This window comes from Embiotoca jacksoni, unplaced genomic scaffold, assembly GCF_022577435.1.
Source record: "Embiotoca jacksoni isolate LCO1_2020_lvr unplaced genomic scaffold, fEmbJac1.0.p SCAF_18, whole genome shotgun sequence".
NCBI lineage: Eukaryota > Metazoa > Chordata > Actinopteri > Embiotocidae > Embiotoca > Embiotoca jacksoni.
In genome coordinates, this window is record NW_027185318.1 from 3621220 (window position 1) to 3646554 (window position 25335).

Here is a 25335-nt window from a genome sequence, read left to right on the forward strand (position 1 = left end):
ATTCAACCGTGTCCTCTGTACCCTCCCATCTTATTCCAGACACTGTGTTGCCCTCCGCTGAAATCCATCAAAACCTCTCTCGGCCCCTGCCCCCCTTGTTGGAAAAGTGCTCTCCGCTGGTGTCTTTTCTTTTTTAAAGGGCAGAGATGAGTCCTGGGCTCTGCAGTCTTTCCAGGCGTCCAAATTAATTTGCGTCTGGGCAGCAACATAAGCAGCACGGGGCTGTTTGATGAGAGTGTAGGGCAATGACATGCACTGGCAGTCATGCCTTGATCTCTTGCTTTCTTTCCTTGTCACTTTCCACTGCACCTTAATGCCAGATTCATGCCAGTCTCATCCACATGGGTGGCACACAAACCCAACCTTGTGTTTCTTAGTGGAGTAATAACTGGTGCAAAGTGAGGAAACACTTTAAATTATGGCTTTTGTGTGTGTATCAAATATCCTTCTTAGTGAAAGCTCAAATTAACAGCAACCCAAAAAACGAAAAAACGCACCAATCATGAAATGTATTGTCCTCAGAGCAAATAAAACGAGGATGCACTTCACTGAGCCATTTCTGAAAATCCTCCTGCTAATTTTCTGATCGTACCTCAAGAACAGATCGCTTTCATAATAATAAACACACTAAGGACATCTACAAAACAGCATTCCTTTAGTTTGATAAATGGATGTCAAAGTGAACTTAATGCAATTTGACATGCATTTGAAGTTGTGATCCAAAAAGGGGACCACAGTTAATGCCTAATTAGTGTCATTAAATAATAAAGCAACTTAGACTAATAATTATTGCATGTAGCCATTCTACCACTTGCACTGACAATTAACCTTTCTCAACTGGTGATTCGCAATTTGAGTAAATCCTGTTATCAGCAAATATAACACATGGCACACACACACACATACACGTTTCAAACACCACTCAAGGAAATCTATGCAGTGTTTACGGTCGGAAAGCAGAACAACAAAACAAACAGCAGATATCCACTTTCAGTAAACACCACCCAGCCACTTATACAGTATCTTCCCAGTGGCTTAGAGGGGGCGGGGAATCAACTTTAGGTGGTTGCTGGGAATGTCATTGAACTACTACTGTTTACGCAGGCTTAATATTGCCGTGACAAGGTCTCTTTAAACACACAAGGAATGCTTCAGAATGTTCAATTCTGCCCGAGGGTCTAATTTTTATAAATGCCTGCCGTTGTTGTTATAAAAATAAGCAAATAATATATTTTAGAGCCTAAAGAGAGTCGGTACAATTTAAGAAACATGAAGCAGTGGTGGACAACCTCACAACAGTGTGTTTGTCTCTGTGCTGCTGACCAGCGTTCAAATAACAAATGCTGTCCAAGTCTCTGATATTAGATCACTGGAGCCAAAAACACGATTACCCAGAGACAAAATAAAGGTGAAAAGATTCAGGATTGAGCATTCTCCCAAAATGTCTCTCCCTCATCCCAATTTGGCAGCACTTGGCTTGTTGCCCACTCACATTGTGTGGACGGCCCTGCCACTGTTGCCATGGGGATGTGTGGACCTGCACAGGCCCTGAAGGCAGAATGGCCTGGTGGTGAGGTGGGGGTTATCATCAGCAGCAGACTACGCTGGGCCCCCATCCAGAGGCCTGGGTGCAGGAGAAGCTGTAAGGGAGTGGAGGCACCCCCCCATCTCTGCAGGGCCTCCCTCCCCGGGGGATGCTGCCGCTGTTAAGAACCCAGTGGAGGATCCGAGATGGGGCTCAGTAGTGCAGGGCTCCGGCCTGTCCACTGGGGGTCGGCTGCCTGACTCCCGTAAGCCTGGGCCAGACGGGGTGGGCTCGAGTGGGAAGGGGCCAGGCGAGGCGAGCTGGACTGTGGCCCAGTGCGGTGACTGCCTGTCTGCCCAGGCGCTGGGCCACGCTGCCACTCCTCCCTGGGCTCGTGCCCCTGCACTTGGATTTCAAAGGGATGTGACAGGGGGACTGGCTTTGCCTCTCCATTGCAGGATCCCTGCCCCACCAACAGCTTCTCCAAAGCCCCCCCCCCCCCTCCTCAAACAGCTTTCAGTCCCCGCTCTCTCCCAGCCCCCAAATGCCCCTCCAACAGCTTTTCTGTTTCAGCCATGAACCCAGTCTCCCTCTCACACTGTGCCATTCCCACCACTGCTGCCTCACATTTGGGTGGAGAAGGGGGAGGTTGTGCTGCTACACTGCACCCATCTGCCCCATGTCTTTCCATGCTGTGGACCATGATGCTGCAGCATGGATCTCTGGGCGCCGTAAAGACTTTGGCAAGTACACTGGGCCTTCAAGCACCCCACCACCTCCCCCTCCTTTGTACTCTCTCTGTCCACCACATGCACACACTGATGCACACCATCTGATTTAAAATGTACTTACACCAAAACTAGCACATGTGATCATGCTCGTGTAATGGAGGTACACGGAGACAGATGGAGGATCTAGACTGAGGGAAATGTTATTTGAAAAGCACTGACTATAACTGGTTCAAGCTACTTTTGTTATGCCCGCTGAACCTTAAGTCATCTGAGAAAGATCTGAGTCAGATGCGGTGCCACGGTGTCTGAGTGGCAACCAGCTCATTCAGCAACTGGCCCATCATCAGTAAGCATCCTACAAAACCAGAATGACACTGACAGGCTGCGTTTCAATTGGCTGAGACCTCAATTTCTCTCTCTCTCTCTTTCTCTCACTCTCTCGTTCTCTCTCTCGCTCTCTATCTAGGTTTCTCTCTTCATCGCTCTCTGCATGGCATTTCTCTGGCAGGTCCTCCAGTGAAATTCCTCCCTCCTGGTCTCAGCATTCCCGCAGCCCACCTCCCTGCCTGGGCAGAGTAGAGTAGCTGGGGTAAGGGTGGGATGGCGCTCCCCCAAAGCTGGTCCCAAAGCTACAGCTACAACCCCAGCCCACAACACATTCCTCCAGCCACTGACCAGTCCCCCGGGCAACCAGGAGAGAGGTGAAGAGACGGAGGCTTAGTCGTGGTGTGGTTTAGATTATCGGCCTTCTGCTTGTAAAAAAAAAAAAAAAAAAGGTACAAGAACTACTTTACAGGACAACTTTAACTCGTCATCATGCTCTTCACTTCTCATATTCTCATCACTTTCATTAACAGCTCTCAGATCAACTTGGATGATCAGTTTTTACGTCTCGACAATAGTTCAGTCCTCAGCCTCCTCACTGGTTCGCTGAGGCTTAACAAGGCACACATGGAAACGTGAGATGTCTCCCCATGTTAACAGACTGCTCTCTCTCCTCCACATGTCAGTCCTGTGCTGGGATGTGATACAGTGCGCATCAACTCTCAGTCAATCCGAAGCTGCTCCTGGACAGCTCAAGTAGCGGGAGGACAGGAGCCGGCCGGTCCCCTCCTCTGCTCCCTCCTACTTCTCCCCCAAGCCGAGCCAGACGCTGTGTTTACTCTCCTAATTACAGGGGAGGGGCCGGCTGACAGGCGAGCCATCACAGATTCCCCACAGGCCTGGGGCTGGGAACGCTACAAACACCCGCCGCTGTCTCCCAAATGTGACGGCAATGTCCAACTGTCACGGGGGAGCCTTCACTGGCAAAACCCAAGGGCCCAAAGAGAGATATTAAAGACATGAGAGGAATTGGCAGAGTTGGAACTGACAGGGGGTACGCTTGAGAAGTCGAAGTGGGGAGCTGGGGGCATCGCCAAAGTGTCATTCAAAGCAAAGTGGGGTTTGGACAGGGCACAAATGTTGATTTGCACACACACACACACAAACACACACACACACACACACACACACAACATTGCTCTTGCTCTAATCGAACTAAGGCGGGAGAGTTACATGAAACAAGACGAGAAATCCAAGTAGCGGAGTCACCAAACCATCTGATCGGGTACGTTCATGTAGAAAGTTAGTCCCCTCTTCCTCTGGACTCCCTCTGAAGCACCTCACCAACAGTTGTTGGCTTTACAAACACACATCATTCATTTTGATGGTAAAGGGGGAGAATAATACAATCTTCACTCAGAAATGTGCTTTGCTTGTCGTTTCTTCATTTGGCTGTTTGAACTGGAAGAAAGGGGAAATGTCTGTGCTTTAAATGTAAGCGTAAAAGGTTTTGTGACATCACAAGTAGTTCGGAGTCAGTCGTGGTCCAAATGCAACTTACACAAGTTTGATGTAAACACAAAGAACGGACTTCGTCTGCCAATATTTGATTTAATGCTTAAGGATTTTTTTTAAGTGAGTATATATTCTGTAAAGCAGTTTTTTTTAATATGTCACAAAACAGGATCCTTTTTAAATATGGCATTAGACTTGTGACATAATTGCAACAAGTATTAAATGATATCGTTGCACTGGAAATAAAGTGTGGAGCACTTTAGAAGTTGTGATAGAAAAAGCCACTTATGATTCTATGAGGGTGATGAAATATACAGTGAGTTAAATAAACTGTACCTACAGTGTGTGTGTGTGTGTGTGTGTGTGTGTGTGTGTGTGTGTGTGTGTGTGTGTGTGTGTGTGTGTGTACACTAACCCTCCACCCGGGGAGGTATAATCCACTAGTGGTTAAAATGCTCCAGTGCTGTTGGGGGGTCTGAGAGAATCCCTGTGGAAGCACGGTCTCTGACCCGATCACATATTCAGGTCAAATAAACATAACAATGTTGAGCGAAAGGTTAAAAATCTCTTCAGCAGCTCCTCCTAACCGACGGATGAGATCGCCCCATTGCCCGCAGGCAACGCACACCTCACTCCCGAAAGGCAAGACAAGAAAACCATTTGATAAATCATGAATAGTCACAGTTGTGCAAGTGCTGTGACCATTTCAAAAATTTATTATGGGGATTACACACAAAATCACACAATGTAACATTTTCAAATGTGTTATGAATGCCTCCCAGAATCCAATTCAAATCCTAGGTTACCAAATAAGCCTGAACAAATCCCTCACATTGAGTTCTTCCTCCTTTGAAGACTTGAGAGGTCCGGTCTGCAGGGCAGGTTTTACCACGCCATGCAGACACCTCAGCACACACAGGAGAAGGCGACTGACGGTTAGGTGAAGGGAGAAAGAAGGAGAGCGGTAGAGCTCTGATAGTGACAGAAACATAAATGTCTTTAGTTGGAAATTAATCTTTAATTTACAAGTCAAAGAATAAAGTGAAATGTGACGATAATTTTTCAGTGATGATACAAAAATAAAACATGAATCAAGTGTTATGTCAGGTGATATAAAAAGCAGTAAGTGCTGTTTCTTTGTGGAAAAATGATCCAGATTGTTTGAAGACGAGCTCTCCACTCAGTTCATTCAGTCAGTGTTAACCTTGAGGCAGCAGAGACTTCGCTTGCCTTATTTGTCCTTGTCGGCTTTCCACCAGTCTTGACTTTGTCTCCTCATTGATGATCTGAAGGCGAGTGCGTTTAATTGCATCCGTTTTGTTTGTTGGCGAACTCCTGCGCAAACACAACACAAACAATTATGGCACTAATTAAAAGGCATGTCATATTAATGGAAAGAACAAACTTGGCAACACACACAGCCAGCCATGCCATTAATGGAGGCTCCACATTTACACTTATGGAGAAATAAACCTATAATGCCACAATTTGGGCATCAACTCATTGAAGAGGTGCAGCCTAGAAACTAGAGAACAGACTCATTCAGCGGCACATCTGGAACCATTTTAAGCAGAACTTTCAACCCAAACTAAATTGTCAATAAGTGTTTGAAATCCAAGATGCCGAGAGCTTGCCTGTTCAAAATGCCTGTGTGCCTCTGAGTCAGTAAACTCTTCCCAAACAGACACTGAATGAGGTTTGTGCCCCTTTAATCCCCGGGGAGGAGACTGAGTGTGTTTTGATGACCTCTGGGGTCACTTACATGTTACATTACACAAAGGTTTAGCTCCTTTGTGATAAGGGAACAGTGCGGGGAAAGCCCTCTGTTTAGACATCTTGCTCACTATGCGGTGCACTTTCTTTCTTTTTTTTCCGCAAAGCAGCAGCAGTTGCAACGTATCCATCAAACCTGCCAGGCTAATTAAAATACAGCTTGTGATTATCCTACTTCAGCTCATCTCCCTCTCTTTCTTCCTCTCGCTCACCCACACACTCACAACCAAACACACACCAAATATCTATCTACAGTAATTACTGTCTGTGTCACTGGTAAATAATGGATTTTAACCCCAGTCATTTCAGCAACTTGACTCTGATCCTAAATACAACTAATTTAAAGTAAAGAAATTTAAAACATGAGTACTACATTAGCATAACAATTTCCATTTTTGCACTGAATAATATCTGGATGGATGGTGAGAATTTTGATTGAGAAAAGCACAGATCTAAAGTCATGTTTCACCAACAGTTGGGATATAAATAATAACTTTGTGTATTTAATAAAGAACAAGAAAAGAAGAGAAAAAAATATATAAAGTTAAAATTCTGAATGATTAAAGGCTCACTAGCATTGATTGCAAGTAAATTCAAGTGCAGAAGTGATTTTCCTGACATTAGAGATTATCAGCATTTCTATATGAATGCCTTATTGGATTTGGTTCCCTTTTTCTGTCTGTTTTTAAGCTCAAAATGAATTCCACCAACACATTCCTCACATGCAGCCATGCGAATATCCAACAAGGAGGGAAAGAGGTAAGAGGAGGGGAGAGGAAAGCTGCCTGGATTGTAACAATATGGATGTTTGTGGTAAATGTGCAAAAATTCAGATCATTTGCAAATATGTGATTAGTTTTGCTCCAAAAAAAAAAAAATCCAGTTTGTATTTTATTTTGTTTTATTTAAATCTGAAACCATACGTTTATTCAATCTATAATGTACTGATTATTTATTTTCACGCCTGTATAAAGGCACAGAGCGGGGAGAGAAGGGGGCTGCCTGCAGGTAATTATCCAATCGTAAAATACTGATTTTTTTTTTTATTTTTATTTTTTCCCTTTCAACACTATCAAACAAGGGTCAAACACCCAGGTCCGTGCAGTGCATTTTAAAAGATGTATGGCTACGCGTTAACTGGTAGAAATCACAGGTTGGAGCGGGCCTCGTGAAATCCTCACCCTCAGGTTGAGTGGAGCAGAGGCGGAGATAAAAGCCGTCGTCGTCAATTAGCCGGGAGTCAGTGGGAGCGCTGCTCGCCAGAGGCGTTTAACTCCTTCTCCCTTTAAACGTCCTTTTAAGATACAAAGTCCCTGCGGAGGGCCTGGCTTTACAGTTTAATAAATTATTTAGCGATTTAAACGGTGAGATCCAGCAGATAACAGCATCACACGTCACAATTTTCCACGCAGCAGTGTGAAAGTCTCGCGTTATAGGATGCTTTACCATGCAGCTGCCAAATAGCTATAAGGGAACATTAATAAAATATTTTTTTATAAGTGTATATTTCAGTAACAAATTGTTTATTTTTATGTTCCCTTCAGATGATTTAAAAGTCCGTGTCATAGGCCCTGTACCTTTAGGACATGCATGTGAAATAATATTAAATATTCTAAAGCAGCTGAGGGCTTCTACTTTGCATCCTGCGCTAAAACATGATGATTTTTGCATGGAGTCTGGTGTGGTAAAAAGACTAATTAATGTGATGATCATAAAACAAACAGTAACTATTAAAAACCCATTATTGACTGTCACAGCCGTTTGAAGTTGCCCTCCATATGATAACATGAATATATTGAAACTGACATTAAAGAGAGATTTCTGTTAAACCACTTTTGTAACAGTGAAGTAGTGCAGCTGTAAAAGGAAAGAGCCTAAACATGAATTGAAAAAAAATAAATGAATAAATAAACGGGGTTACCTGAATGTGATGCATCATCAAAGACACCCAGTAAAACTTTTCCTCTGCTGCCATCAGGTCTCAGCTCTGTAAAGAAATCCAAGTTTATGATCCATCCAGCTCCCCTGTGATCGAAACCTGTCAACACACATTTCACCGAGTTTGTAAAGTTGATGCAGTGTGCTGTTGTTTGTGAGCTCCACAGAGGCTGCAGCTCGCACTTCTCCCAGCAGCTGCCACTGCACCTTTGACTCTGGCCTTCCACACAGAGAGGCAAATGACGATTCATAAAACCCCACGGTCTGTCTGTGTTTATAAATCTAAATCAATATTCAAATCTGGTTGAAGTGAGCGGGTGTGTCCGTGCAAGAGCGCTGCGTATGTGACTGTGTGTGTGTGTGTGTGTGTGTGTGTGTGTGTGTGTGTGTGTGTGTGTGTGTGTGTGTGTGTGTGTAGGTGTTCCACAAAGCCTCTTAAGATGATACATTTACCAAGCCGTGACAAAAACCCTCGGCATATTATTTTGAGATGGGCACGCAGGTTCAAAATTCAAGTGACGTAGAGGAGGCTTATTTGTCCCTTGCAGCTTGTTGGGCCTCAGTAAATGTGAAATAATATCAACCCTGCACTAAATAACTATTCTGAGGATAACAACAAAAATACACACACACTTATTTTTTTATTATTATAATCATTATTATTATTGTCATAATTACAGCCTATATATTATTATCACAAGCTAAATATGCACTTCCATTTACATGCAAACTAAAATAAAAGAAGCCTACCTTCATATAAAGAAGTCTTTTATCTTGCACATCTTCTGGCAGAAATCGTTTCAAGTGAAATGAGTGAAAGTCGTTCTGGTGAAGAAACCGGCATTTTTTTTTTTTTTTTCTTCTTCTTCTTCTATTTTTTAATCGCATTTCTCCTCCTCTGGTCGTGAATACTGCAGGTGCGGTGGCTGAAAGTCCTCGGCTGCTCAGGTGTCTTCTCTGTGGGTAACCCACCTGTAAATATTCGGGGTATAAAATTTAGGTGCCGGCCTGTTTCAGGCTGATGGCAGCAGACTGGCTGGCTCTGTGGATGGGAGGACAGTTTTAAGGAAATAAGTCGCTCTAAATCCCTCTTTTTTGCGACGCGCTGGAATGTGAGAGGACGGTGCAGCCTTCACATGGAGAGCTCTGCTTTACTCCGATTTTTTTTCGCAACACAGATTTATTTCTACTTCTACTTTCAGCTCTTCACGATAGAAAAAGCTGCACATTATTCCTGTCAAGATGCCTCGCGGAGGAAATACGCAATTTTATGCGACGACGTTTTGATTGTATAACACTGTTCGGAACTTTATCATTTTAATCTATTGCATTTGATTTTTTTTTTTAAAACATTAAAACGCATTTGTGAGTGTGTAAAAAAAAAAAAAAAAAATAAGTGATCGAATTGTTAATTTTTAAAAGGTGTGTGCCATACATGATATTTTCGGGAAAACACTTTATTTGTGCATTTATTTCGTCTCCTCCGCTTTATGTAGCACATGAGCTGCCTCTCACTTTATTGGGGAGCAGAAATGTATACTATAAAATGTTATAAAATGATAAATAAAGGGAGTTTTCCTTGCTTTAAACTCCACTTCTCATCATCCACCGGCGTACCGTTTATTTCTTATTAGTGTTCCCTCTGCGGTGGGATGGGGATGTTGTCAGTCGCCCTCTCGCTGCCATTGGCTGAAGACTGTGCGTCAAAAAAAAAAAAAAGTAGCTGGAGACATTTGTTTCCCTGAAAAAAAAGAAAAAAAAGAAAAAAAAAACCTCCCCACCAGTGTGAGAGACGGAGACAGAGACAGACCTCAGCTCAGTCCTGCGGCTCCCATTGGCTGGCAGTTTGTACAAAATCTAACTCAAACCACTTCACACCAACAAATCCTAAAGGCGTACATGCAGCTTCCTCCATCACTCCGCTGCTGTCGCATCGCTTCAAAACCTGATGCAGGCGCTTCAACGCTCAACTTTTATCTGCACTCATGTTCTACCACTGAAGAAGGCTGCTTCTGCTTCTGCTTGGTTCTGTGATCGTTTATTTTATCCAGCAGGACGTCGCTGATTCGTACCGAGTTTTATTATTTCTCCTGGAGGAAACCAAGTAGACAAAGAACTTTCCACTCGTCGATATCAGGGTAAGTTCAGCTTTCAGTCATATTTGTATTATCCATATTTCTAATGACTTTATTATTATCATTATTAGACTCTATAGAAATAAAGCCCGAACTATAATCGCACCTGAAATAAAATCACATTTCCAAAACTTACCACATCATTTACTTTGAATGAGGAAACAAAACGGTGTTACTGGTGCTAAAATAAAACCCACAAAAACACAAAGAAATGCTGGTAAGAAGGTTTCGGCGTGTTTACTGGCATCAAACTCCAGATGAACTAAACCGTCTTTCACTCAGTCTGCCTATTTTGTATTTGGGCAGAGACATGAGGTGTGTGTCTCGGCACCAAACCTGTTTCAATGAACAGAAATCTTAAAGACGAAAATGATTTAAATCCACATGATATGGAGCATCTGATAATTATAAATCAAACTGAAGTAATAACATTATGATGGTTTCTTCTTATGGAAACAAAGACGGTCTCAAAGCTTAATTTAATCTTTCCTCATTTTATAATTGCCTTTTTCATAATCATATGATTCCTGGAGGTCATATTTTACCAATTTCACACTCTTACTGACTGAACTGCAGAGAGGACGCAGAGTCCATACGCAGGGAAGTTTCTGTCTTTAAAAAAAAAGCGATATTTGTTTCACCTTGCACACTTCTATTCATCTTAAATTAATGGAGGAAATACTGCAACACAAATTATCCATTTGTGTGGAGGCGTTGGGTCTGAAAGCTGCCCGAAAAGAAGAAAAATATATCTCGTCCTGCTCGTCCTTCGGGGCCCTTTCTGTCTACTACTCCTCCAGAGATTAATAATTCAGAAGACAATAAACCAAAAGCTCATATTTAATATATTGTAGCCGTGTTAAAAGACTGTAGTGACAGATTGTATCGGTGCGTCTAAATTAGGAGTTTGGCATTTATGAGCTTTTAATGTTTTTGCAAAGTGCTGAAGATTATTCACATTAGACTAATAAAAACATGATGTAATTACTTCATTCTCATAAACGTACAAAATAATGTATTTAGGAGAAAAGCAAGTTTTAATTGGCGGCATCATTTTTAAGAGCCTGAAGCCCTCTCTTTGGACTGCACTGACACCAAACTGCAGCAGTTAGGTGCCACTTGGATTATCTGCTTAATTCATCAACAAAAAAAACATTTATCATAATTAATTGTTGGCCAGGGTAATTATTATTGAGCGGGTGTGTGCAACTGGTTGACGGGTCTGTTTTAAGTGTGACAGATTGGGATGAGGGGGTTAAAACCGTTGGATATTGAGGGGAAAAAAAATGCAACTAATCAAGAGGCACAGTGGGGATAGCGGGTGAGGGTCACTGAAGTTGAATTGACAGCAATCAAATGTACCAGTCATCATCACAGAGCACATTTATGTCTGTTTAAAGGACTTCCACACACACATTCAACGGGGAAGCATATGTCCATTTTAATGCTTCAAATAAGCTTTTTTTTTTTTGCTTTTTTTTTTTACATTAATAAAAAAATCTAAATAATTTCCTCACTAAATAACCCTAAATATTAATTTAAATCTTTTTTTTTTTCTTTTTTTTTAAACGAAGTCATTTTCATCAAGGCTTTCTTAAACAGAGTTCAACATTAAATTGAGCCAGAGAGAGGATTATTTTTGTTCATAGATTTAAACATTCACAGGTTTCAAAAACATCAATTCAATTTACTTTTTTTCATCCAATTGAGGACGTTTACAACCTATATTATATATGAAAAATACAGCCAAAAGGAAAGAAAAAAAGAGAGAAATGGCTTCATGGAGGTTTTTTTTTTGCCAGTAAATATTTATTTATTTTAGGTTTCATTTTAAAAGAGGTTTAGTTTTAGCCAATATGTTCCACTGTTTAATTTGTATACCAGTTCTTTAATTAAATTTTGAAGTGACTTGTTGCAATTACAGTGCCCGTGTATTGTTTGTGTTTTTTCTTTTTTCGTGGGAGGGGAGTGGGGGTTGTCGAGATGAGGACAGCTGGAGATGTGATTGGTGCCTTTTGAGGAGCGCCACGCGTTTTAGAGAGGGTTTATTTCGCGACAGCACCATGTCAACGCAGAGCTAATATCACTTCACTTCATCCTCACACACTTTCATCGACATCCTCTTCTTCTTTGGAACAGGTGCCCGGTGTAACACGGACCACACGGCGAACAGAGGACACCAAGTACACCTCGAGAGCCCAATCAGTTTTCAAAATTTTTTCCAACTTCAGCCCTCAGACAAACATTAGCATGATGTCTTATCTAAAGCAACCACCTTACACAGTCAATGGCCTCAGCTTAACTACTTCCGGAATGGACCTTTTACATCCATCAGTGGGCTATCCAGGTGGGTTTCAACTTTTTAAAATATATGAGATGATCGACAGAGCACCCGTGAAAAAAAAAAAAAAGTAGTTCCCATAATTACTGAATTTTGGTAGAAAGACTAAAGGAGAGTAAATACTGGCAGTTCATTCTTTGACTAATCTAACAAATCAGGTTATGTTGTTCAAATATGTCACCCACAGTTCCGACTGAACACTAACCCTGGAGTCTCCTCTTGATTTTATTAATTTTAGACGTGGCTCCAGAAGAAATTACTGACAAATTGCTTCGAGTTTTGCTTAAACTGCATAATTTTTGTTTTGGGCACGTTACACTCAAGTATGTCTGGTGCTGTAATTTGCCACCGGCGTTTAAGTCTCTTCACAACTCGTGCGTAATTACGCAAACAACCAAAATACAGTCTATTACTTACAACATTTTGAATTGTTCACTTTTATTCTTTATACTTGTAAATGTACACATAAGTGACATATTTTATTTGATTTACATTTATTCTGTACTTGCAGCCACGCCACGGAAGCAGAGGCGAGAGAGGACTACCTTTACGCGCGCACAGCTCGACGTTTTGGAGGCGTTGTTCGCCAAAACTCGGTATCCAGATATATTCATGCGCGAAGAGGTGGCGCTGAAAATCAATCTACCCGAGTCCCGAGTACAGGTGAGTTGAACAGACCATCCGTCATATATGAAAATTATCGTTTTATGTTTAAAGAATAAAAATGTACTGACATGTTTTTTGACGAACAAAAAATAAAAAATAAATACTTTGGGTGTTCCTTTAACAAATTTGTTCGATTAAACAAGTATTGTGTATATTTCCTTATATATAGGATAGATCTGGCTAAATTACAGGGAAACATATTAAACAAAACAGATCGAATGAAACTGCTTTATCTGGAAGAAACAGCTTCACCCGTGACTGACAGTATATCTAAAGTTGGCGTCTTGTCTTCCTTAAATCAACTGGAAAATGTTTGCCAGTGGGGTGAAATAATTCCACTTAAAGACAGATTCCTGTTCCGAGAATTCGGGTAATAAAATCAGACGGATCAGTGTACTGGTACCGAAAACTTGATTGCAAATAAGTCTACTGATTTTTTTTTTTTAAGATTTTTTTTTTTTTTTTTTTTTTTTTTTTTTTTTTAAATAAACGAAATTACCCCCCCTTTTTTTTTTTTTTACACTGGTTTGATAAGAAAATACATATTTATATATTTTAAAAAGGGGTAGTGTTGGTTGCGGTGGGAAAATATTGAACAGTTTGTGCTCTAAATTCTTTTTGACAAACGGCTTATTTTGGTCACGCTATAATTAAGGGATTTCGACAGTGACGTTGTGTTCCTCTTTCAGGTCTGGTTTAAGAACAGGCGAGCAAAGTGTCGCCAGCAGCAGCAGCAGCAGCAGAATGGGGGCCAGAACAAGGTGCGACCTGCCAAAAAGAAAAGTTCCCCAACCAGAGAAGTGAGCTCGGAGAGCGGGGCCAGCGGCCAGTTCACGCCCCCCACCAGCACCACCACAGCCCCCGCCATCTCCACTAGCACCGCCGCCCCAGTGTCCATCTGGAGTCCGGCGTCCATTTCTCCTCTCTCAGATCCCCTATCTACCTCTTCCTCCTGCATGCAGAGGTCCTATCCCATGACCTACACCCAGGCCTCGGGCTACAGCCAGGGCTACGCTGGGTCTACGTCCTACTTCGGGGGTATGGACTGCGGCTCTTACCTCACTCCCATGCACCACCAGTTGTCAGGCCCGGGGTCGACTCTCAGTCCGATGAGCACAAACGCGGTCACAAGCCATCTGAACCAGTCCCCGGCGTCCCTCTCCACCCAGGGCTACGGGACGTCCGGCCTGGGCTTCAACTCCACAGCAGACTGCTTGGATTATAAGGACCAAGCGGCGTCGTGGAAGCTGAACTTCAATGCCGATTGCTTGGATTATAAGGATCAAACATCCTCGTGGAAATTCCAGGTCCTGTGAACAGACCAATCTGCTGTCAAAAGGTGCACAAACAATGACGATCACATGAGACACAGCGCTGCCATCCCTCAATAAAACACATCAGACTGGTTAAAACGTGAGCCTGGCACGGCGAGGCAGGGCTCTCAGGGGCCTCGAGTTTTTGGCATGATGGTCTTTGGTCCTCCTAGAGGAGAGGTTTAATTTATTTTAGCACTGGCAAAGAGATTTTTTTTTTTCCCGTTCATTCACAGGTTGTCGCCCCTCATCTATATCCGTCAGTGTGTGCCTCTATGCGTAAAAAAACAACACCTGTTGAGGACAACACAGAGTGGACTCTGAAAGAAAAGTACACCACAGCCACGGAACTAAAACTAAAGATCAAAACTCAAGTTAATTCTCCTGGTGAAGTGCTCGGGATGGACAGACCTCCTTAAAGCTTCTTCCACAACTTTGCCGCCCTGCTGGCAGAGAGACATGAGGATGGTGTGTGGACATGGATGCACTACTTTATTTAAGAAAAAAAAAGTGTTTATAAGGAATCAATATGTAGTTTCTAAGAGACAATCAGTGTGCGTCTTATATAAATGGTACATATGTGTTTTTTTTATCTGTGCTAGCCTTCGAAACTGTGATCTGTTGTATTGTATGCAATTTGTGAGCCCCCCTCGCATCAGACTCTCTGCTGTGATTTTAATAGATTTCTAACTTTTTTTGAACAACGAAAGATGCTAATGGTTAAATTACCGCATCACAAAGAGAGACAAGCACATGGTGGTAGTAATAATCAAGGGTTAGCCATACTGGAAAAGACTCTCGGCTGCTGAGAGCTCTACACTTGCTCCCCTCCATTGATCTCAACACGGTGATTGTGGATCCTTTACTGGCTCCAAAGATGGTGTGACCTCACCGCTGAAAAGACATGAATAAAGGTCCTGTGAGCTTACTCTTTCATCAAGAAACGATCTGTGTGTGCGTGTGTGTGTGTGTGTGTGTGTGTGTTGAATGGGGGAAATTAACAAAGCGGCACTCTGGCAACGTGCGTAAAACTATTCTCCAAATGGGTTTGTTTGGGTTACGAGGAATTTGTAACATTTGACACAAGATCTAAAAAAAATAATTTTGGAATAAATCATTAGTTCACATTTTTTTTTAAACTGGAGTGGGGGTGACGTGGGGCGTTCTGGGGTTAAATTAAAAAGTTTGCATTAATTAGGCCAATAATTGCCGTCTAAGTGAGTACTTCTTACACTTGTCAGTGGCGACCTAACACTGTTTTCTCATGCATAATTAGTTATTCCAACACATCTAAAATGATCAAATATAATAATATGGATTTAAGTCATATTGCTGGGATCTGTTGTCTTGTGATTATTGAATACAGACTGCATGAAAAAAAATTCTCTGAAGACGAAAAAAGAACAAATTCATGCTTTATAATGGTCTTTTTTTTTGTTTCCGGTTGTGCAATTCAGATAGAAGTGAAACAGAGTGTGCGGTTTGAGAAAGATGTGTTTAATCCCGGACTCCAAGAGATGTTAATCCCAATATTTTACCAGCGGGGGTTTGTGTGTGGCGCAGGGCAGCAGTGGTCCCATTCAAAGCCCCGCGGCATGCGGCTTCACACGCCTGATCCCCAAATGAGCGCATATTTCACGCAACTAGAAAAAAAAATGTGGCAATGATATTTCATTCATCTATCAAGCAACTGCAGTAATTATCTTACTACTTATATGGAAGGAGATAGACTGCAGCAGAGCTTTAAACCTAAAGGGATATTAGAGTAAAACAAATTAATAAAATTATCCCTGCTGATTATGCTGTTGCTCTGTTGTAGGTCATAATTTCTGTGAATATGACTGAGTTGTAGGCTAAATTAAAAAAAAAAAAAGGCGTCCAAGGAATTACACTGCAAAAGCACGACACTAAAATGTAAGACATTTAAACATTCTGAACAAGAAAATACTCCTCTTAGGGTATATTTTTAATATATTTTATTGTAATGTGGGTTGTCAAGGCCAGATGACCTAAAAACTTTTTTCCCCCTCATGCATAAAGTCAGTGCAGTTTATTTGCATAAAATCGTAACGGTGACTGTTGAAGCTCACAGGAGAAGTTAAGGCTTTTAAAAGAATGTTTGAGGAGTCAGGAAGTGAACAGCTGCTTTGAAAAGAGGTTTTGTTTTCTTTTACTTTTGTTGCTTCAACTCTGAAGTCCGACGTCGCTCTCAAGTTGACGACAATAAAGTCAGAGCGGGAATGGGATCTGTAATGACTCGACATGGCTCTGCAGTGGGCTAATTGTTAGAAGTCCAACATTCAATTAACATCCTTGACATTGCCAATAATCTGTCTTTCATTAGAGTCTCCGCTAAAGGAGCGCACTAATTAAAAGCGTTGCTTGAAATAATCGAAGCGTTAAAGAGAAGAGCGACTTTGATTCCACTCCTGCTTGGTCAGAAAATAGGTGTGTGTGTGTGTGTGTGTGTGTGTGTGTGTGTGTGTGTGTGTGTGTGTGTGTGTGTGTGTGTGTGTGTGTGTGTGTTTCAGAAAGACTTCTATGCCTATATACAGAAGGCCTTATAAAACGTATTCAAGGGTGAAGTAAAAACAGCTTATTTTCAGTTTGTGACTGTTGTATGTTTATTTAAATTATCACACTTCCTAAAATTCAAATCAGTTATAAATATATAGAATGCAACGCCAAGTTAAGCAATACACATATGCATCGTTATGGCCATAAACAATTAAACAATTGAACTTGGAAACAATAGGTCAGGCTGGGAGGAGGCTGAATATTCATGAGATGTGTCCCAGTGTCAACAACTCCTTCATACAGACTGCTTAAGCAAAAGGAGGAAAAAAAAAAAAAAAAAAAAGGGGGTTTCTGACTGTATGGTCACTTCCAGCAGAAGAAAAACTCCTATTTCTAAGAGACTGAGAGAAATACAGCAATAAGTTGCCGAAGAAATAGTCTAAAGATGAGATGAGAAGTAGAACAGGCATAATCTCAATTTTTAAGTGATCATTTTGATTTGAATAAATGCGCTTGGTTAGAAAAACACGAGTCACTCTTATGAAAGGGAACTGAACCCCCCAAGAACGTAACAACAGAAACACACAAAAATAAACTTCACCGCTAACGAGTCCCTCTGAATATGAAATGGTACCAACATGACAAACAAAAATACCAAACTGAAGGTCACTGCAAACTCTCAGTGAAACACTGCAGCTTTACGGAAATGGGTCCGTTCACAGCCGAATGCTTTCAAAGTTATCATTTGAATTTTCTCGTCTAGTAAACAACGCACTTGTGGGCCTGATCAGTGCTCGCTGATATATCCATTATCAGTTGAAACAATGGCTGCAGCCCGATTGTTCTTGTAACCTTGAGCCTCGTGTCTTCAAAGTGCACAAGTCATGAGGAGGATTAGGCATCCGGCCTCCACAACTCTTCATACATACAATGAGTTTTAATCAAGACCGAAGCAGCGCTGAGGAGCATATGGGACCAACAGACGCAGCATTAATCCCTCTTGGTTGTTGTTTTTTTTTTGGTCTGAGCGGGCCGCGCTGCGCCCCTCCGCCCCGAGTCGGACTTCTGTCCGGCCTCTAACAAACTCCGACTCCCCCTCTGCGAGCATCGGCCTGCGACGAGTTCAGGCCGCAGCGACTGCAGGAGGAATGAGGGGGGATTACACACCGAGCAGATATGACAGTTAGAGGAGAGTAAGTGGTTTTATTTCCAAAACTTTCTACCAGCCTATGATGGACATGGTGATTCCCTCGTTTTTTACCTACAGAAATCTTCAAGTGATTTTCCCTCAAACCAACGAATCGCAGTCAAAGTACACGTTTATATTTTGCTTCTTTACTTTTCACGAAAAAAAAAAAAAAAACTAGTTTATTACTGAGAAAGCCAGACTGAGAGAGATTATAATAACTACCCGGGAATGTGGGTCACTTTATTAAAATTGTAGAAATTAAATTATGGCTCTCAATTAAAGAACACAGTCATTTAGATCCAAATTACCACACTGCATTTAAATCGTTCAACTTGTCTGATAGACTGCATGCTTGATATAGTATATGCATGTGTATTTATGGCTAAACAATGTAATGGAAATAAAAATAAAATCAATAATGATGTGTAAAAATGTGCCAACAACTTACAAGAAAAAAAACAACAACACAAATAAATAACATTTTAAGCTAATCCAGTAGTATCCCCTTGAAAGTGCTTATCCAGGCTTAGTCGACATTTTCTGAAATTATTTAAGTTTGTGACATCATCAATGAATTTGATAATCTTGTCAAAGATTAAAATTAAAAGGGTTTTGTATAGCCTACATAATAACAGATTTAGATGTTTTAAAAAATGAAGTCTAAAGAGATTTGAAGTAAGCGCAGTAAAAAGCATGTTATTTTAATTTCTCAGACTGCTCACACAAATCCATGGATTTACAGATATCCTAAACTGATAATGATACTAGCAGCTTGACTAGCTGGAGGTCTGATAAAGCAAAAGGGCCACACACTCTCTCTGCAGCAGCGAGCGTCACACAACCTATAAGACAACCTCAAAAATACTCCGAACACTTTATCATTTTATTCTCGGCCTGCAGCAATTTCTTTCTTCCTCTAGCCAAACACATGCATGTGAAGGGACATTTTTATACTCCAGCAACTGGAGGGACTTAAAAAAAAATTTTCTAGCAGGGTCCCACATTAGTGCTCTTTAAAAACGGTCTCACCAAATATACCCAAACATTTGGCTTATGATGTTCATAAGCCCCATAGGACACAGAGGGCTTATCAGTTCATTAGCCACTTGATGGCCTATTTCAAGTTATAGTAGGTGGGAGGAGGGCGATGGATGAGGATACAACCATCCATTACTGAGCCATATTTTGTTAAGCTATTCGGAGATGCAGAAAAAAAAAACCTCAAACCCATAAGAAGATTACCAGACCTCAGCATATGTTAAAAAAAACACATTATTACTGTGCTTATGGGTGGAGTTAATACCTAGTTAGTTAAAGCTCACCTAGTTAAGGCTGGACACTGGCTGTCCATTTGAAGGAAATTTTGTCTCAAGGGTTTCATTTATTGTATTTTTTTTTACTGGAAAATGTATTCAGTATTAATTAAACACTAAATACATAAACAAGAATAGTAATTTTATACTTAATGATTATTAAAACCGTTCTTGGTGATAGTAACGGCATTATAAATGTTGATATTTAAACCTGCAGATTACTCGGACTCCGTGGATTAAATATTTTCCAACCATTTATTTAGAAAATATCTTTTTATGAGACAAATGGAAATATTTTCATTGTGGTTTATGCATCGTCCTAATGGCGATGTCCCACACACTAAAGTATAATCACCCCTATGTGATGACTGACGGTCATTAATACAGCTAAAACAGTACACACACACACACACACACACACACACACACACACACACACACACACACACACACACACACACACACACACACACACACACACACACGCACGCACGCAAAAGATGCTCAGTTCTTGGTTTTGTTTTCGTGGTTTCTGTCTCGACATTTTAAAATGTTTTGCAGCCTTCTTCAATGGATGAGGTTGTCATGGAGATGATCCCGTGACGCTCCCACCATTTCCAGTTGACAGAAGGCCACAGGACATGCGCTGGATGCTCCAGAAGGAGCATGGACTTGGTGTTGCTTTTAGTTTTTCAAGATCAAAAATGAACCTTCTAGCTCAAAATATTTTCTGCTTGGTGGTCCGAGCCAAAGTACTGATGGACGCAACCCGTAACACCCACTTAAAATCTGACAGTCCCACTAAATCACGGCTGAGTGAGGCTGTTGGGGAATCAAGTGCAAATCAGAAACAATAGAGAATAAAACTTCAGTAGCAATATTTGACAACATTTAGTCAGCCTTTCATGTCGTCCTTTGTTTCAATACTTGCACTGATATTAACATAACAGCAGACATTTGACATTGCATGCAAGCCGTGATCAAACTCAGTAGTTAAAGGCCTCAAACACACCTTTTGATCACAAATAGCTTATAAATTTAATGACTTCACGGTGAACGGAGCCAATTTCTCTCTGTTCTCTATATTCTCAGCACAGGCTACACAGAATATCAAAAACAAATGCGATATATCTCAATAAAGAAAAACTCGTGCAATAATATAGTCACTTAAATTTCAAATGAATATCTGGTCCCATTATTTCAGCAGCGTCAATCTTATGAATTCATGAAAAGCGAGCTTTTCCCCGAGAGGAAATCGCCACGACTAGACACAAAGCACTGCAGCGGTTTCTTCTTTCTCTTCCACATTCGGTTATATTTGATTCCCCGGTTTCCACTAAGCCACACGATACAGTGGTTACCTGTGAAAGACCCACTTCTCTCCTCCTCACCAGGCCGCCGAGCCCATGAGACTCCTCATTAGAACAATTAACAAGAGGTGCATGTGATGAGGCCTCGCTGATAATTTACACCTTTCTAACCAACGCTATCGCTTAATCTCCTGCAAACATCGTTCTCTTGTGAAACGGGAGGCCTATAGGAAGAACAAAAATTAATTAGCTGCATCTAACAGATTAGAGCGTGGAGACCCCACCCCACCCCACCCTCAGATGGACAACAGTTAGACAGACAGAGATGGAGGAGAGGCAAATCAGCCCCAGAGGCACGAATCTCCTCTTTGCTTATTTCAATATTTCATTGAGTGTTATACATCAATGAACTGTTTCAGGGTGTCATCGCACAAAAGCTAAGCCTTTTGAATTCATGGCCCGCAAGTGTATGCCTTCATCCAACGTGCCTGGAATACATGAAAGCAGCCGTCTCCATCTCACACACACAAAAGTTCAAAACATACTTTAACTTCCAGAAACACCACATCCACACGGCCGAGCCTCTTTTCTACCAGCAGCACACCATCTTAACTTTTCACCGTCGTTACATTTATTCAACTAAATGTCTGAGAAAAGTCCGTTTTTATCTGTTCAATTACAAATGGGCTCCACAAATCTCAACCCTGCTCAGGTTTGAAACACAGTCAGGGCCAAATAATCCAGTGAGATAGTAACACATCGACAGGAAGCAGAATACTGATGGATGGAGAGACAGATGTACAGTAAGCCATGTCCCTATTTCAGACAGTAGTAAGTAGGCTACTAGTGTCCATAGTTCACTATTGGAGAAGTTGGTATATAAGAAATAGAGATATTCCCTTACCAGAAAATGAGGAAGTACACCGATGGAAAGATATTTCAAATTTCAAATATTACAGCGGTCACCGACTCCAAACAGAGTATTTAGTCTGGACCAGGAAACCAGCTTCAACATTCCCACCAGTAACAGCAAGAGAAGCACAGGTGTACTTAACAACATTAACGATGGCTGCAGGGAGCAAGTGCTGCGCATGTATCCGAGTCCTCGTTAATGTTATTAATTACACCTGTGCACATCCTGTTATGACGACCCAGGACGCCTGGCTGTGAAAAGGGCTTACTGAAAGTATGAACAACGATTTACTGCCGGAGCCCAGAGCATCTGGATGAAAGACGACTTCTTGTACACACTGCTAGCTCCTGCGTTTACACCTTTGTGACCCGGCGCTGCCGTACTCGGTGTCAAACTTTCATTTCATAGCAGGGGAAAGCACAGATGTAACAGGTCGTGTTAAATACGAGCAGGGCTCTGGTGTCGCTGGATCACGGTCACGGCTGACTGGGACACCCGATGCTGCGACGTCATTGTGCTTTTCCCGTTATGACGAGTCACAGCAACGACTGCTGGGAAAAAGGTCATTCAAAGTTTCTCACGACTGAAGGAGCTTATTTCTGCCTCAACTGTTTCCAAAGAGGTGAAATATGTCTTTTGTACAGTTTCCATTTATCCGGAGGTAAACGTCTCCTATCCTGTTGAGCATTTGTTTTAACCGGACGGGTCACAGCCGAGATGAATCGACAGTACAACACAGCTGACTGTCAGAAGCCAGTGGTTTGAAACATATGGTATAATATCCAGCAGCTCTCTAGTTGATAAAAACAGTGGAATATTCAAAGTTCCTATATCATCCATAACAGGGAGTCTACTCATGAGGAATTTGTAAAGCAGTAGTGTGGTTTATCTGGCAAATGCCCACAAGAACACATCTGATGGCACAAATCCCTCAGAAAATAACTTTCTGTTGAAATGGACACACCAGCGAGACTCAACATGCGGCCTCAGCAGGGAGAAAGTGCTTAAATCCTGACGCAATACGAGCCTCGCACGTTACGGCACCAATAGTTGTCGTTCTTCAGAACAGAACCGACTGTTCGTGAACACGCGAGCGCAGCAACAGTTGCCCGTTGAAGACGTGGAGCCGAGAGGCGACACGGCCGACGACGGACCAGACTGCCTCCTATAATGGAGCCCGAACACTCAATATGGCTTCAGGGTTCAGAATCTCTTCGAAGTGAAATCTCTCTCCTTCTTTTTTTTTTTTTTTTTTTATAGCTAATTTGACAGTTTCAAAATCCTTCTCTGATCAGTTTTACCTCTTAATCCCCCCCCCCTCCCCCCCTCCCCCCTCCACCTGTCAGTCTGGGTCTGCATGCGTGCCTCCCTCTCTCCTGAGAGCATATGGAGCCGTGGCTGACCCAGGGAGTCGTTGAGTGTGGGGGACAGATGCAGCCCCTTCTCTACCCCTCCCTCCCTCCCTCCTCTCTCCATCCACCCGCCACGACCAGCCCTTCCCTCCTATCCACCTGTTTGGGTCACAGACCAGGGGGATGAGTGGCTGTGCGCGTGCCACACTAGCGGCTTGGCCACTGCTTTGTTATCCAACCCAAGACAAAGGGGTATTTAGGGAGGCCGGCTGCCTGCCCAAGGGGAACAACAATGCCATGAGGCTGGCAGGCCTGTGGACCCGGGGCCGTCCATCACGTGCCCGCTTTATGTGAATGAGCGTCAGGGGGCATCTGTTGTGTGTGTGTGTGTGTGTGTGTGTGTGTGTGTGTGTGTGTGCGTGTGTCTAACCTGAGGTATTATGCCAGACGAGGAGACAGGAGACAAAGACTATGATGTTTGTGTGTATTTGAGAGGTGGAGGGAGGGCACTTAAAAACAATTGCATCTATTATAATTAAATGAGGTCTACACTTGAATAGATTGCTGTAATAACAGGTCAACTTCTGCTGCTAATGAAATTCATATTGGACTACTTATACAATAATTTCTTTATGTGTACTCTTTACTCCTTTTTTAAAATAGAAGAAAAAGGCTATTTTATGACAATTAGAATTTAAAACTTCATGATTTCGCGTTATAATAAGAAATCATACACTTTAGACGGATTACAATGTCACAGTACAAATAAAAGCCAAAAAAAAAAAAACTTCAGAAGTGCATATACATAAATGTCAACTTTCTACAGGTTTGTGTTGATTACTAAAATTAAAGAAAGTAGGTCACAAACGGTCCTTTTCTGTAATCAAGTTTAAACAAAGCAACTTTTTCTACTACATTTTCATAATAAACTAAGACTCATTTGACATGTTTCTATAATGTTCTGTCAGCACTAGCTCACTCATATCACATCACAGATCAATGACATTGATTAGTTCAAACCAGAAATAGTTAGCTGCTACCAGCAGACTTTGAGTTCCCCGGTGAGCAATGCATCGACGCGGCGGGGGGTATTGAGGTCAGCTCAGAAAGGTCACAGGGGTCAGGTCAAGGCCAGTCCGGTGCTGTTAGGACCTTGACCTGTGGGTCAGCAGGGGAAAAAATGAAGGAACGAAACACCTGATTGAAACTGTGACAGGGGACAAAGATGGTGGATGGTGGTCCTTAACAACCGTCTCATCTTCAGCCGTGAGACGCTTAAAACCAGATACTGTCAATTTCTTTTACAGAGTCTAGCAACATGACTCTATTCAGGATGATGACAAATATGAACAAAAGCACTTGTCAAAGACTGATAAATGAGGATGATCACTTTACATTAGCTTTAATAGTTTTTAAATGTAATGTAATGAGCTGTTGTTTTGTTTTTTTTCTTGCAATAGCTTCTGCTCTTCCTATAACGACAGATGATGTATAAATCCAATGGAGGAAGTTTATAGTCTTGTTCATTAGGATTAATGTTAAACAGTTTGCAGGAGGGAATTATCATCATAAGTGATGTACCGTTGAGATTAAAGGTTCACAAAGAGACATTTTGGTGATTTCTGTGATTGTGACCATGTTTGCCGCGATACATTTGTTTTCTGATTTCTAGTCACGTTACATATTTGTGTTGTTCTTGGGTACAGATGGTGTTCCAATAAAAGAAATTAGACCGCTTTCATTGTTGTGATTATACCATATTTACGCTTTATAGACTATTGGCAATTCTATTGAACATTTTTAAACTTCAAATTGCCTTGATTTAAATTTCCCCGTTTTAATTTCGTATTAATATTGCATTCTTTATGTATTTATGTGCCCCCATAAAGCACATTGAATTCCCCTTCATCTGAATGGTATATTTAAATACACTTGGCTGGCCTGAAACTGTTTATTAATAGACTTAATAAATTTGGCACAAATCATCAGAATGTTGAAGTTGAATTGAACTGTAGAGCAATTTTTGTAATTGTTATAATGTTTAAGTCTATTATGGCATTAGTTCCTGTTATTTTGTCCACTTCAGCTTTGCCTTGTCCAAAAAGCAATTTTTTTCATGTGTGTGCATTCTTGTTTAGTCTAGACAATGTTATGTTACATCATTCTGGCAGGGGCGTTTGTATGTTATTGTGTCTATTGTGGCTTACTACAGCGTGTCATGCTCTCTCAACAGGCACGGTTACACATGGCTTGTAGCGCTCTGACCTACAACTCCCCCTCTTGTTTGTCAGCGGTTGTTTGGCCTACTTTCCTAAAGACAAACACAGCCATTTGTTTTGTTTTGCATTTCCATGAAAATGGAAGAAACAAATGGCAGGGAGGGGGACAACTGACAGTTTGTTTTGTTGTTGTTGTTGTTGTTGTTGTTGTTGTTGTTATTGCTGTTGCATGGGGCAGGGAGGCAGAGCAACATCTGAACA

General features: G+C 41.7%; 1 protein-coding gene and 1 long non-coding RNA gene across 2 annotated transcripts; one reads left to right on the forward strand and one right to left on the reverse strand.

Moving 5' to 3' along the window:
- Positions 1 to 4788: 4788 nt before the first annotated feature.
- LOC138199661 (uncharacterized) lies at positions 4789 to 8960 on the reverse strand. Its single transcript, XR_011178361.1, has 3 exons — positions 8557 to 8960; positions 7790 to 7906; positions 4789 to 5430 (listed from the first exon to the last, which is right to left on the reverse strand). It is a non-coding gene; the product is annotated as an uncharacterized lncRNA (long non-coding RNA).
- Positions 8961 to 9611: 651 nt separating this feature from the next.
- Positions 9612 to 15189, forward strand: otx2b (orthodenticle homeobox 2b). The gene is made up of 4 exons (XM_069152168.1): positions 9612 to 9944; positions 12081 to 12288; positions 12794 to 12945; positions 13638 to 15189. Exons 2-4 carry the CDS (start codon positions 12192 to 12194, stop codon positions 14262 to 14264), a joined length of 876 nt encoding a protein of 291 aa, XP_069008269.1. The 5' UTR covers positions 9612 to 9944; positions 12081 to 12191; the 3' UTR covers positions 14265 to 15189.
- The last annotated feature ends 10146 nt before the right edge of the window (positions 15190 to 25335 follow it).

Excerpts from the sequence above, each read along its gene's own strand:
- otx2b (XM_069152168.1), top strand. The coding sequence starts at position 12,192 with ATGATGTCTTATCTAAAGCAACCACCTTACACAGTCAATGGCCTCAGC. Across the intron at positions 12,289-12,793 it reads TCCATCAGTGGGCTATCCAG|CCACGCCACGGAAGCAGAGG; the intron begins GTGGGTTTCAAC and ends CTGTACTTGCAG. Across the intron at positions 12,946-13,637 it reads TACCCGAGTCCCGAGTACAG|GTCTGGTTTAAGAACAGGCG; the intron begins GTGAGTTGAACA and ends TTCCTCTTTCAG.